This window comes from Cyclopterus lumpus, chromosome 23 (genome assembly GCF_009769545.1).
Source record: "Cyclopterus lumpus isolate fCycLum1 chromosome 23, fCycLum1.pri, whole genome shotgun sequence".
Classification (NCBI taxonomy): domain Eukaryota; kingdom Metazoa; phylum Chordata; class Actinopteri; order Perciformes; family Cyclopteridae; genus Cyclopterus; species Cyclopterus lumpus.
The window spans coordinates 14,709,365-14,724,364 of NC_046988.1; the positions used below are offsets into that span (position 1 = coordinate 14,709,365).

Consider the following 15,000-nt stretch of genomic DNA (forward strand, 5'->3'; position numbering starts at 1 on the left):
TTGATTGATTGATGCATCGTGACGTATTTAAGGAGGATACTTGCTGCTACGCTGACAACATCCAGCTCTACATCTCCATCAAGTCCATCACCAACGGCCTCACTGAAAGAAACACCTGGCTGCAAGCTAACGCTCTTAAACTCAACAGCAACAAAAGTCATCGGTTCACTCAAGAACAACACAACTTCTCCCTCTGCATCGATCGGCCTTTTCCTGCTTCCATGAACATCGGTCACCTTGAGGTCATCTTTGATCCAACCCTCTCCTTCAAGTGGCACGTCAATCACATCACAAAAACCCTAGCTAACTAGATTGTTAATTAGTTAGTTAGGTAACAAGCTAGTTAGCTGACTAGACAGTTAATCAGTTTGTTACCTAACACGCTAATTACCCAACTAGATTGTTAATTAGTTAGTTAGCTAACAAGCTAGTTAGCTAACTAGATTGTTAATTAGTTAGTTAGGTAACAAGCTAGTTAGCTGACTAGACAGTTAATCAGTTTGTTACCTAACACGCTAATTACCCAACTAGATTGTTAATTAGTTTGTTAGCTAACAAGCTAGTTAGATAACTAGATTGTTAATTAGTTAGTTAGGTAACCAGCTAGTTAGCTGACTAGACAGTTAATCAGTGTGTTACCTAACAAGTTAATTACCCAACTAGATTGTTAATTAGTTTGTTAGCTAACAAGCTAGTTAGCTAACTGGATTGTTAATTAGTTAGTTAGGCAACACACTAGTTAACTAACTAGATTGTTAATCAGTTTGTTAGCTAACTAGCAAGATAAATTGTTAATCGTGCAATGTTTTCTAACTAGTTCGCTAACTTGCTTTAATGCTTCACTTGTTACAAATAATGTGCCGACCAGCGGGCTGGTGGCCAACGGGTCTAACGGCTTTTTAATTGGCTAGTTACTGCAGATGTGCAGGTGGAACCTTAGCTCCTCCCATCAGTGCATGAATGGGTGTGAACGGGTGAATGATGTCATGTAGTGTTAAAGCGCTTTGAGTGGTCGGAAGACTAGAAGGTTGCTTTACAAGTACAGGTCCATTTACCGAGTTAACTAGCCAGCCATCCGTATCTGGAGCTGCGTCCGCTCTCTTTCCGGTGAGCTGCGACAACATTTCACTTTAATTTGGCATAAATCAAATAAACACGGAAAAAACAGTTTGATTTCCGGCTTCTCTCCCTGTTCTATTTTTAGGAAAACAGACGGTTTATCTGCACAGCATGAGCGGGTCCAGGTGAACAAACACCAGCGTGGAAATACAATGCACGGAGAAAGCAAGAAGCAGGGGGTTAATGGGGGCCCCGGCAGTTCATTGTGGCCCAGGGACCCCCGACCAGATTAATCCATAAACGGCTGCTTGCAGCTGCACTTGGATAAATCTGAAAACAGCTTTTATTTTTCAGATCCGAGTAGACGGTTCATTTACAACACAACCCCGGCGGGACGTGATTAACAATCCAGAGGGGATGCAGGCACTAAAATACTGGCCGTGCGCCGCAGTAATTACTCTCATTGTCCCGGACAGGAAGTCATCCGCACGGCAGGTGAATCCAGGTGCAAACGCAGGTCTTTGGTTTCGATTCCCACGTATATCAAAGGCGGGGTCGGACCCCTCGTCGACGTCGTGGTTCTGTGGTTCCACACGCACGTGGTTCTGTGGTTCCACTCACATCGCTGCAGAAACAGAACTAACTCGTCCTGCCCATTTGTAAAATCAGTTGTTCTGCAGGAAACCCACATACGTGTGGATTAAGACCCACAGAACAAAAGGGGATATCACCCCTCTGCAGAGATTTAAGCCCTTCGTGAATGTAGATTCAGCCAAGCATTGAAAAAAAAAAAAAAAAAAAATGGAGCGTTTCCAAATTGCTTCTTAAACTCTAAAAGGACACATGTGTTGTAGCGAGAAGGGAGCTTTTCCAAAAAAAAAAAATAGCGCTGCCATATGGCCGCCGTGCGCCAGCCGCTCGTGCTGTAAACAACAACAACTTAACTTTGACAACAAGAGGAGTCAATCAAACACAGTTGGTGGAACGGGATATTAACAAAGAGGTGGGATATGTTGTTGTTGTCGTTCACGCCGAACGTGTTCCTGACATTAACGAAGATGCTTCCTTCTCTGGGAATCCATTCATGAAATCTGTGGAGTCTAAATCTGAGTTTAATTCAATGGTTTCATTCCGGGCGTCCCTCTTATCATCAGCTCCCTGCTGCTCCGCACAGAACAGCAGCATCTGTTTCAGTTTCATTTGCCGTTTGAAATCTAATTTTGCAGATCTGGTTAAGGACCCCGGAGGAAGCGAGACGAGCCGGCGGCATTACAAAGAGAAGAAGAAGAAGAAGTCAGAGCTGGTCTTTTCTCTTTTACCTTCACAGGTTAATTGATGGTTACGCTTCACTCCACTTCAAATCAATAAAACACTAATTAGATTCTGTCCAATGCAACTTGCAGTGTTCAACCCACATGATTCTGATCTGGGATCAGCTGGTGAACATTCCGCCGTCATTTAATTCATGACGGATACGAGAGACGAGAGTTATTTGTCAAACGATTTAATAACAAAATTAACATTTTAAATGCCAAGCATATGTTTTATTTATTTTACTTTACTTTATTGGATTATTTATTTATTTTACTTTACTTTATTTGTCTTTGTCAAGGACGGATGTGATTAAAAATAAAGCCAATAAAATCTTTGTTTTTAATTTGACCATGTGTGTTAAATTCTTGATCTGTTCCGTTTTGTTGTTTACAGATAAAAAAAATAAAAAAATAAAGAATGAGAAAATAAAATGTGAGAGAAATGCCTCACGTGTTTTCCTTTCATTGCGTCTCCACGCTTCCACTGGTGACCCCCCCCCCCCCCCCCCCCCGTGTTATAGCGTCACGTCGCTATGAATTGTGGGTAATTCTCAGGTACCTGTTCTTGTTGCTGGAGATCCAGTCTGAGATGTAGGCGACGGCCTGACGGTGGCACTGCTTGTTCCCGAAGCTGCATGCTAACATGATGAGCTCCCTCTGCAGCTCCCTGGAGAGGAACACGCGTACATGAGAGTCAGTTTCACCTCCAGTGAAACAATCATATCGTGCAGTTATGGATCAGGATCGTTCGAAATACTGTACATATATATATATTCTGCTGCACTTATACACGTTAATTTATAGAGACCTGCCGCTCCGCACGATTACAGTCATTATTGAGCTAATATCAATAGGAGTGTGTATGAGTGCGTCCTCAAGCAACCGCCTGTGTGATGTTTGACAGAACGCTTTACTCAGTCTGGTAGGACGCCTGCAACACGTTGCCCTCGCCGCCGGGCCCGTTTGTTGGCCAACCCATCTGATGGTACCGCGATGCAACCTGCTTCAGCACGTAGTCCTGGAAACACACACACACACACACACACACACACACACACACACACACACACACACACACACACACACACATGCCATTAGGAGCTAATGAACAGACAGCCAGCTGTCAGCGTTAAAGAGACAGTTCATTCTGCCATCATGAAGCCGTTACTGACTGACGGACTGACTGCGGCGCTAATTGATCGATCGGGTGTTTACACTGAACAGGCTGTATTCGTCTGTGCGGTCCAGCAGTTTGTCCAGCTGGTAGAGCGCCCGGCTGGCGGAGTGCCACGGCAGGAAGGACGGCTCCGCTGGCAGGTAGCCAATCAGCTGCAAGGGAACGCCCTGTGGGAGGTACCCGGCCCTGAGAGACAGAAAGAAGAAAAGTACGTGTCAGACTTGACCCACACTGCAGCCATAGGACAAGATAATGAACTAGCTGGAACAGGCGGTTCTGTGTCTTAAAGCTGCATTCTCTCTCCTGACCACCAGGGGGCGACTCCTCTGGTTGTATAGAAGTCTATGATTCATGTGTTAAAGCTGCATTCTCTCTACTGACCACCAGGGGGCGACTCCTCTGGTTGTATAGAAGTCTATGCTTCATGTGTTAAAGCTGCATTCTCTCTACTGACCACCAGGGGGCGACTCCTCTGGTTGTATAGAAGTCTATGATTCATGTGTTAAAGCTGCATTCTCTCTACTGACCACCAGGGGGCGACTCCTCTGGTTGTATAGAAGTCTATGCTTCATGTGTTAAAGCTGCATTCTCTCTACTGACCACCAGGGGGCGACTCCTCTGGTTGTATAGAAGTCTATGATTCATGTGTTAAAGCTGCATTCTCTCTACTGACCACCAGGGAGCGACTCCTCTGGTTGTATAGAAGTCTATGCTTCATGTGTTAAAGCTGCATTCTCTCTACTGACCACCAGGGTGCGACTCCTCTGGTTGTATAGAAGTCTATGCTTCATGTGTTAAAGCTGCATTCTCTCTCCTGACCACCAGGGGGCGACTCCTCTGGTTGTATAGAAGTCTATGCTTCATGTGTTAAAGCTGCATTCTCTCTCCTGACCACCAGGGGGCGACTTCTCTGGTTGTATAGGACCGTGACTATGTCCATTTCTTCTATACACGTACACAGTGTGCCTGAAACATTTTGCTTCTTTTAGAAGTCAGTGTTGCTTTAAGGGGAAAACACACAAATCAACCACACTATTGTTTTCAAGCCCCGCAGCGGGTTTTGTATTTTTTCATCAGTGGTCCAATCTCTCACCATCGATGTGAGCTCTCCAGAAAAAAATATTAAACTCCGTTGACTGCATTACGTATTGTTATGTAAATATTTTAGATGAAAAGACGTGAAGTGAATTAAGAAACATTTTTATTTGACACATTTGGTGTTTCGTACTGAGTCTTTTTGGACTCAGGACATGAATTCAATTTGAGGCCGGATTACATCTGTGTGTGTGTGTGTGTGTGTGTGTGTGTGTGTGTGTGTGTTAATAAACTACAGTGTGTGACAAGTTAAAAAAAACTTGGCCTCTGAACACCAGCGGAGCTATTGGGTTACATCCACCTCCTCATGAATATTAACCAGCGTCCTTTTGTGCATTCATTAAGATTCACAATGTTTTAGAGTTGGTGGGGGGGGGGCTTGACCTTCAGCCCCACCCACAACTCATGAATATTAATGAGGCAGGCAGTTGGTCTAAAAGTGAACTCTTTTCTTTTTGTTTTATTGCCGCTCTCCGTGTTCGGACTGGAGAGAGAAGGGATGCGTTGAGAAACTACTGCAGAGAAATGTACGATTTCACAGCCAGTGAGTTCTGACCTTTACTCAAGAACTGTCAATCAAAGTGAGTGGCAGACGCAATGAGAATGTGGAATGAGTGGATTTCATGGTTTTTTACCAAGATTGTTTCATGGACTGTTTTCTTATTACAGACAGGTTGTGGTGGACTAAGGCTGTGGGCAGGGGGGGGGTTCTTCATTTTATAAGCACCCATTTTTATTTATTTTTGATATCATGTTTACTCCACTGGAAGGCACCCCAGAGGACACTTTATATCATGTTTTCTCCACTGGAAGGCACCCCAGAGGACACTATATTGTGTTTTCTTCATTTTATAAGCACCCATTTTTATTTATTTTTGATATCATGTTTTCTCCACTGGAAGGCCCCCCAGAGGACACTTTATATCATGTTTTCTCCACTGGAAGGCACCCCGGAGGACACTTTGTATCGTGTTTTCTCCACTGGAAGGCCCCCCCGGAGGACACTTCATATCATGTTTTCCCCACTGGAAGGCACCCCGGAGGACACTTTATATCATGTTTTCTCCACTGGAAGGCACCCCAGAGGACACTTTATATCATGTTTTCTCCACTGGAAGGCACCCCCAGAGGACACTTTACATCATGTTTTCTCCACTGGAAGGCACCCCGGAGGGCACTTTATATCGTGTTTTCTCCACTGGAAGGCCCCCCAGAGGACACTTTACATCATGTTTTCTCCACTGGAAGGCACCCCGGAGGACACTTTATATCGTGTTTTCTCCACTGGAAGGCCCCCCAGAGGACACTTCATATCATGTTTTCCCCACTGGAAGGCACCCCGGAGGACACTTTATATCATGTTTTCTCCACTGGAAGGCACCCCGGAGGACACTTTATATCATGTTTTCCCCACTGGAAGGCACCCCAGAGGACACTTTATATCATGTTTTCCCCACTGGAAGGCACCCCAGAGGACACTTTATATCATGTTTTCTCCACTGGAAGGCTTTTATCATGTTTGTTTGACTCTATAGGGAACTTAAATATCGTTATTAACACTGGAGGGAACTTTATGAAGTGTTCTCTCTACTGGAAGGGCACCCAATGGGAACTTTATCATGTATTCTTTCATGGAAGGGCACCCAATGGGCACTTTATCATGTTTTCTCTCTACTGGAAGGGCACCCAATGGGCACTTTATCATGTGTTCTCTCTACTGGAAGGGCACCCAATGGGCACTTTATCATGTTTTCTGTCTTGGCAGGGCATCCAATGGGCACTTTATCATGTTTTCTCTCTTGGCAGGGCACCCAATGGGAACTTTATCATGTTTTCTGTCTTGGCAGGGCACCCAATGGGCACTTTATCATGTTTTCTGTCTTGGCAGGGCATCCAATGGGAACTTTATCATGTTTTCTGTCTTGGCAGGGCACCCAATGGGAACTTTATCATGTTTTCTCTCTTGGCAGGGCACTCTCAAGGGAACGTTATCTCTTTTTCAGCACTGGAATGGCGCCCTAGAAGGCACTTTATCACATTTCCTTAAACTGGGAGCACTTAATCATGTTTCCTACACTGAAAGGGCACTTGATAGGGCACTTTGAAACATGTACTCTCCTGGAAGGGCATTATAAGACGGCACTTTACTGTATTTTGCATACCATTTTCTGCATTTCCCCCCTGTTTCCACCAGTGGGTTGAGAGAGAGAGACAGAACTCCACTGAGTTAATCGGTTTTAGATAAGACTCTCTAAGTCTTTAAAGGAGCCAACTAAACTTTAAACTCCAGGCCGTCATATTTCCATAATCTCGTATCCAACCTCCACACATTCATCTACATTCCCATCTTGCACCTGGCCTCTGAGACCATTACCATAATCCATCCACCAAATTTAATTAAAAAAAAGAACTTTCTGTTTACGATTGACGGGGCGAACCAGGGAAGAAATAGTGGTCGCCATGGCAACAACAGTCCAGCCCCACCTACATGTTTACTTTTCCAGTTTTCAACTAGCAGATGAACACTTTTGAGACACTTCATACGAGATTGCATACAAAGTGTCACTGAAGCATCAGTCTGTCTTCTTATTCCTGTTCTGCCTCTTTACCTAATCTATGTCTCTATGTTTCTATCTTTATGTCTCCATGTTTCTATCTTTATGTCTCCATGTTTCTATCTTTATGTCTCTATGTTTCTATCTTTATGTCTCTATGTTTCTATCTTTATGTCTCCATGTTTCTATCTTTATGTCTCTATGTTTCTATCTTTATGTCTCCATCTTTATGTCTCTATGGTTCTATCTCTATGTTTCTATCTTTATGTCTCTATGTTTCTATCTTTATGTCTCTATCTTTATGTCTCTATCTTTATGTCTCTATAGTTCTATCTCTATGTTTCTATCTTTATGTCTCTATCTTTATGTCTCTATCTTTATGTTTCTATCTTTATGTCTCTATCTTTATGCCTCTATGTCTCTATCTTTATGTCTCTATCTTTATGCCTCTATGTCTCCATCTTTATGTCTCTATGGTTCTATCTTTATGTTTCTATCTTTATGTTTCTATCTTTATGTATCTATCTTTATGTCTCTATGTCTTTATGTCTCTATCTTTATGTCTCTATGACTCTATGTCTTTATGTCTCTATGAATCGGTCTATGTCGTTATGTCTCTATGTCTTTATGTCTCTATGACTCTATGTCTTTATGTCTCTATGTATTTATGTCTCTATGTCTCTATGTCTTTATGTCTCTATGTCTTTATGTCTCTATGACTCTATGTCTTTATGTCTCTATGACTCTATGTCTTTATGTCTCTATGACTCTATGTCTTTATGTCTCTATGACTCTATGTCTTTATGTCTCTATGTCTTTATGTCTCTATGACTATGTCTTTATGTCTCTATGTCTTTATGTCTCTATGTCTTTATGTCTCTATGACTCTATGTCTTTATGTCTCTATGTCTTTATGTCTCTATGTCTTTATGTATCTATGTATTTATGTCTCTATGTCTTTATGTCTTTATGTCTCTATGTATTTATGTCTCTATGACTCTATGTCTTTATGTCTCTATGACTCTATGTCTTTATGTCTCTAGGTCTTTATGTCTTTATGTCTCTATGTCTTTATGTCTCTATGACTCTATGTATTTATGTCTCTATGTCTTTATGTCTCTATGTCTTTATGTATCTATGTCTTTATGTCTCTATGTCTTTATGTCTTTATGTCTCTATGTCTTTATGTCTCTATGACTCTATGTCTTTATGTCTCTATGACTCTATGTCTTTATGTCTCTATGACTCTATGTCTTTATGTCTCTATGTCTTTATGTCTCTATGTCTTTATGTCTCTATGACTCAATGTCTTTATGTCTCTATGTCTTTATGTCTCTATGTCTTTATGTATCTATGTCTTTATGTCTCTATGTATTTATGTCTCTATGTCTCTATGTCTTTATGTCTCTAAGTCTTTATGTCTCTATGACTCTATGTCTTTATGTCTCTATGTCTTTATGTCTCTATGACTCTATGTCTTTATGTCTCTATGTATTTATGTCTTTATGTCTCTACGTCTTTATGTCTCTATGACTCTATGTCTTTATGTCTCTATGTATTTATGTCTTTATGTCTCTATGTCTTTATGTCTTTATGTCTCTATGTATTTATGTCTCTATGTAGTTATGTCTTTATGTCTTTATGTCTCTATGTCTTTATGTCTTTATGTCTTTATGTCTCTATGTCTTTATGTATCTATGTCTCTATGACTCTATGTCTTTATGTCTCTATGTATTTATGTATCTATGTATTTATGTCTTTATGTCTTTATGTCTCTATGTCTTTATGTCTTTATGTCTTTATGTCTCTATGTCTTTATGTCTCTATGTCTTTATGTCTCTATGACTCTATGTCTTTATGTCTCTATGTATTTATGTCTCTATGTCTTTATGTCTTTATGTCTCTATGTCTTTATGTCTCTATGTATTTATGTATCTATGTATTTATGTCTTTATGTCTTTATGTCTCTATGTCTTTATGTCTTTATGTCTTTATGTCTCTATGTCTTTATGTCTTTATGTCTTTATGTCTCTATGTCTTTATGTCTCTATGTCTCTATGTCTTTATGTCTCTATGTCTTTATGTCTCTATGTCTTTATGTCTCTATGTCTTTATGTCTCTGTTCTCGAGTGATCTACGATGCACACCGAGCACAACGCTCGGTACTTTCTAATATGTAGAAAATCTGCATCGCAACTCTAACGCTCAAGATTTCGGTCACAGACCTGGAACTGGAACACAGAGAAATAAAACCCTAAAAAAAGACCAACAATTCAGACCCTGAATCACGTGAAATCTGTCTTTCACACATTAAAGGAAAAGTTTAACATTTTGGATCATACACTTATCAGGAGATTGATACGTCTGCTTGGTAAATACGTGAAGTTACAGCCAGCAGCCAGTTAGCGTAGCTTAGCATAAAGACTGGAAGTCGAGCAGGGACGTGTCTAAACGGGCGGCACCACCGGCAGCCAGATAACTTAGCTTTAAAAAAAGGAACAAATAATGTGTGTACTTTGGGTTTGTGTATGAGTTCAAAGAGGCTGAGATATTAAACCCTTTTGATTTGAATGACTCCGTGACCTTTTCACTGGTTCCAACCTCACACACTTTACACTCAGCCGGCCTCTAAAGGACTTAAGCCCGACACGAGGAGGTTATAGATTTTCAATTTTCCCTCTCACTTACAGTCTGTGTGTGTGTGTGTGTGTGTATATGTCTCGCAGTGTTGTCATCCTAACGAGCTCATTAACTCGTTAACATCGTTAAGGGCCAGTTAATTGTTTGTCCATTAGCCATTAGCAAGGCTCAGTGGAGAGCTAACGAGGGACTGCTGCGGTCACACACACACACACACACACACACACACACACACACACACACACACACACACACACACACACACACACAGAGAGAGGCGACATCCATCACTGTTTAAGCGCACACTCAGAGAGACGCAGCCATTTATTGCTGCTAAGCTGAGACTAAACCAGCATCACTCACACACACACACACACACACACACACACACAGATCCGACGCCACCAATCAGCATTTAGCGCCGCGTGGGCGGCGCACGCCTCCGCCGATCAAACCGCAAGCAGAAGACAGAACTGCATTACTGCCATGAGTTCAGAGAGCAGACTGTAATCACTTTCAATGGTCGGAGGTCTGAAGCAACATCTGTGTGTCGAGCGAGCAGCTGCTTCGATGCTAAAAGGAGAAATATTATGTTTATTTTCCCCTCTCTCGATTATAGGACCTCCGTGTGCACTCCCAAACCTATTCCATCTTTATTCAATCAACAGAGAAAACAGAGGTGGGGTTATTACCCACACGGCTGTAATATCCGGCTTTGGTTCAATTTTTTATTGCCATATTTACCGTAATCGTTTACTTCGGCCGCACGATGAGAGATGTTTTACACTTTCAGCTTCATCTCCGACTGAAGTGGTTTAATCATCAGGATAAACTGTTTGTCTGACTGGCGTCTTTAATGCTATCAGCACCAATGGAAAATATATAAAACACTAAATAAAAAATTAAAAAGAAATGACCTTCCTGTGGACCATAATGCATGTAAATAATGTAAATAAATTACGTTATATTGTTATATAATTATTGATCCATTAATGTGTTCATCACTTAAATGGAAGGTAAATAAAAAGGTGGAGCTAATTTCTAAATATTTATACATATTTTCAATACATATTACTTGTGAAATAATTTCTAATATATCAACATTTTGTATTCTTGAACTGCAAAGTAACTCCATTTGTCACACTACATGTAGTGGAGTAAAATGTAAAATATTTACCTCTGAGAAGTAGAAGTACAAGGATACATAATATGTACTAGTGTACTTACATGCAGTACCTGTCACTTCTGTGAAGGTCCAATAAAAACCGTTAAAAGTGAGGCGAGCTGGTCGAACTTCCTATGAACTACAAAGTCCAACAAAGTGAATATTAAAGGATCTATAGTTCTGTTTCTGCTGAGCACCACACACACACGCACACACACACACACACACACACACACACACACACACACACACACACACACACAGAGGGCATTGCAGTCGTCTCTAGCTGTTGCTCATTCAACATGACAGAAGACAGATGGCTGAGAGAGAGACAGAGAGGGTAGATTGAGTTATGTGGATGGTGTCAGAGTAGATTTTGGTTACAGTGCTCAAAAAGCTTGGGGCTGAAAACATGACGATGAGAAACGACAACACTCCACTAACTTTATCTCTCTCTCTCTCTCTCTCTCTCTCTCTCTCATTCATCACAGAGCCTCCGTCTGGCACAGGTTGTGAATGTATTTCTTTCTCGTAGGGAGTCTACTCTGAATGCAGCAGCGTGGGTCGTCATCTCTCAGAGCCGGAGAAGGGGCCTCGGTTCGAACGCACCGGAGGAGAGAATGCAAGCGACAGGATTTGTGTCTGTAGGTTTCCAAATTTAAAAAAATCTAAATGACGAGCACACTTCAAACCCTTTTGTGGTCCAATATCTCCAAGAGTCAGAAACCACAGCAGGAAGTGAATGCTCCTTTCTTACGACTTGTTGACAGAATCTGGGAAGAACTTTTAAGATTAGGCAAATTAGACGGATGACGGATTAGACGACGGCGTTTTGAAGTGCACGTCTCACAATTCTCTTTGTACTTGTTGTGTTGCGTAACTTTGACGCTTGAATGGATGGAACGGAGACCGAGAAACCGCCGGGTTTTTAAGGATTATTTGTTTCTGCTTCAGAACGTAAGGGTCACCAAACAATCAGTAAATAGAGTTTTATCTCCACCGCTCACCGGCTCGATGCTTTTGTTCTTTTTGCTACTTAAATTAGTTGGAAAGCTGACAACGTGACTTTTTAACGTCAATAAACTTTTTAGTTTTTGAGCTCTGCTGACTAAATAAATAGTCACAATGGACAAAAATATGAGAAACACCCACAGTTTGACAAATACCTCAGTCGTGGGGGCACCGGCAGGTTTGATAAACATGCACACATATTAAAAGCAAAATAATGCAAAAGGTGAAATCTTCACATTGAAAGAAGCAGACTTCAGGCAACGCCGGTAATCCCCGAGCCGCGGAGCCGCATTTATCTCGTGGTCGTGGATGGCGGAGTCGCCCGCCGGCAAAGCTCCGGCCTATCGCCTCGTACGAGGATCCATCGTCTCACACAGGATATAAACCTCCGTGTGGAGCTGACGCTGCAGTCAAACCGCATTCAAACTTCGGCGGAGCAGACGACGACAAGTCTGAAATATATCCGTCCATTCAAAAATATTCTGCCCATTAAAACAGACACATGTCTGAGGGAGGCCGGCATTGGACAAAGAGACGCTGCTCGTTGAGAGGCGATTACAAGCGAACAGAAACCGGCAGAGACGATGGTTCAGCCGGGTCTTGAACCCAACTCTGTGCTATACCAGATGTCCAGATGTCTTCAGGTTGAGTGACAGGTGAGCCTCTAGACACTAGTCATCTGTCAACCACTTTCACCCCGGTGAGTAAGTCTGAGGAGGAAACTATTGTATAGTCTTGGTTAGAAGACGGCTCACCTGGCCAGGTTGAAGGCGTCGTCGATAAGTCCGGCCCGGTTTCCAACGGAGATGATCTGCAAAATAGTGAGATGGACAAAGAGGACGTGAGAAAGACAGAGAAGTAAGTAAGTAAAGTTTATTTATATCACACTTGTCACGGACAGAGGTCACAAAGTGCTCAACAGGAGTAGAAAAACAAAGTGACAATCCAAGGGGCATAAGAGGTTTTTACACAAGACACGTATTTAAGAAGGCACAATGAAATACACAGTAAAAACAGATCATGGGTATACACAGGAATGTCTTTAGTTGATTTTTAAACGACTTCACAGAATCAGAAAACCCATATTCAATAATTCCGTAATTTTGGTGCTACTGCCTCAAAAGCTCGGTCACCAAAGGTCTTAAGGCGAGTGTGTTGGACGGACATTAAATTTAACAGGTTTGACCTGAGATCTGATAAAATGATAAATAAGGGTGAAGTAGGTCAAAGAGAGAGAGAGAAAGAGAAAACCCCCGACAGGCAGACACGTACTTGGGGGTTGTTGTGAAGCTGTTGAATCAGCAGTTTCCAGTTCTGGATGTCATAGTTCACGCGGAAGTAACCCGTCTGGTTGATGTTGCCCAACAACCAGGTGGTATCGTCCATCTGTCCGACCCTGTGGGTCTCTGAGAGGAAACATGAACACGAGTCAGTTGATCAACAACTTTCTCCTTAAAAACAAACCGTTCAACCACAAAGTCGGAAGCAGGTCGAAGGTCGAGCGATATGCAGACGACACCACGCTCTCTCTTGTTGGGTTTTAGTGTGTCATTACTTTCTTAATGTGAGGTTAAAAAGACAAACAGTGAGGGATCGGTCCTCCAGTGTAAACCAAAGGGATACCACCTTCTGTGTGTGGAGAAATATCATATACTTATGTATATAGTAATACATCCATTTACAGTTGACCAATGACGTACATGATTTGCATGTGGACAACATGGAATCTGTCAAATTAGATGAAGAACCATAGAAAGACAGAAGATAGAACACTATATTTATTTGGAAGGTGTTACATCTGCACACTAAAATGCAGCAGAGAATGTAAAAGCTAAAACATCTAAATAAATCGACAAGATGTGCATCCTCTTCTCACCGGTTCTGCTGACTACGAAGTTTTATCGACTGGCAGTAAAACAAGAACATCCTCTGCAGTTGTAACAAGGTTGTAAACTTCAGTCGAGCAGCTTGTGGGATCTTACAGACTTTGTGTACCAGCCAGGAGAGGAAACACAAGCGAATAGCTAATGAGTATTACCCACTTCCTCTACTTCCTGCCCTCTGGTAGAAGTTATACCTACAGGACGGACTCCCTTCACCTTGCAAGTAGGTGCCAGAACCCAGACTCTGTCAACAGCTGTTATTAAACACATCCAGAACCAGCTTTATTCCTCAAAACAGAACCATAACCAGCGTTATTCAGCTTTATTCCTCAAAACAGAACCTTAGCCAGCTTTATTTCTCAAAACTGAACCATAAACAGCTTTATTTCACAAGAACTGAGGCAGAATGAGTTGTAACCTACATGAAAAGAACCATCTTTAATTGTCAAACACCGTAGTAGAATAAGTTTTAATCACAATATAAAGAAGCAGAATTTATCCTCAAACAAACGGACCCAGAGAGTTTTATTCTCTGCATTCTCCAAGAAGCTTCTGCAAGAATCGATGTGAAGCGTTTCTCGAGAAAAGATTCCAATAACAGCAACTTTATTCTATTAGTACACAAATCTTTATTCTCAATCTTTATTCCCACGGCTCACAGACAGCAGATAACGCTTTAATGAATTTGAGATCATTTGTTTGCTGCTTGAGGAACAAATGAATCCTCTTCTCAGACCTACCGGATCTGTTGTGGACCCAGATGAGGCTCTCTGCACTCACACTGGAGGCGTTGCCCACGGCAACCGTCAACGGGATCTGCCACTGTAAGCTAGGGGGAAGAGAGAGGGGGAGAAAGAGGGGGAGAGAGAGGGAGAGGGAGAGGGAGAGGGAGAGGGAGAGGGAGAGGGAGAGAGAGAGGGAGAGGAAGAGGGAGAGGGAGAGAGAGGGAGATAGGGAGAGAGAGAGGGAGAGGGAGAGAGAGGGAGATAGGAAGAGAGGGAGAGAGTGAGAGAGAGAGAGAGAGATGGGGGGAGAGGGAGAGAGAGAGGGAGAGAGAGGGAGATAGGGAGAGAGGGAGAGAGAGAGGGAGATAGGGAGAGAG

The 15,000-nt window shown here is 42.2% G+C and overlaps 1 protein-coding gene across 1 annotated transcript in view; it reads right to left on the reverse strand.

Moving 5' to 3' along the window:
- The window catches only part of LOC117726202 (thyrotropin-releasing hormone-degrading ectoenzyme-like), a 123,774-nt gene that overhangs the window by 8,444 nt on the left and 100,330 nt on the right, over window positions 1-15,000 (reverse strand). The window contains exons 11-16 of the mRNA XM_034526336.1: window positions 14,639-14,727; window positions 13,288-13,421; window positions 12,771-12,826; window positions 3,588-3,735; window positions 3,287-3,390; window positions 2,932-3,039 (exon numbers count right to left, since the gene is read on the reverse strand). Of these exons, the coding sequence (XP_034382227.1) occupies window positions 2,932-3,039; window positions 3,287-3,390; window positions 3,588-3,735; window positions 12,771-12,826; window positions 13,288-13,421; window positions 14,639-14,727 (639 nt within the window). The remainder of the gene's footprint in view (window positions 1-2,931; window positions 3,040-3,286; window positions 3,391-3,587; window positions 3,736-12,770; window positions 12,827-13,287; window positions 13,422-14,638; window positions 14,728-15,000) is intronic.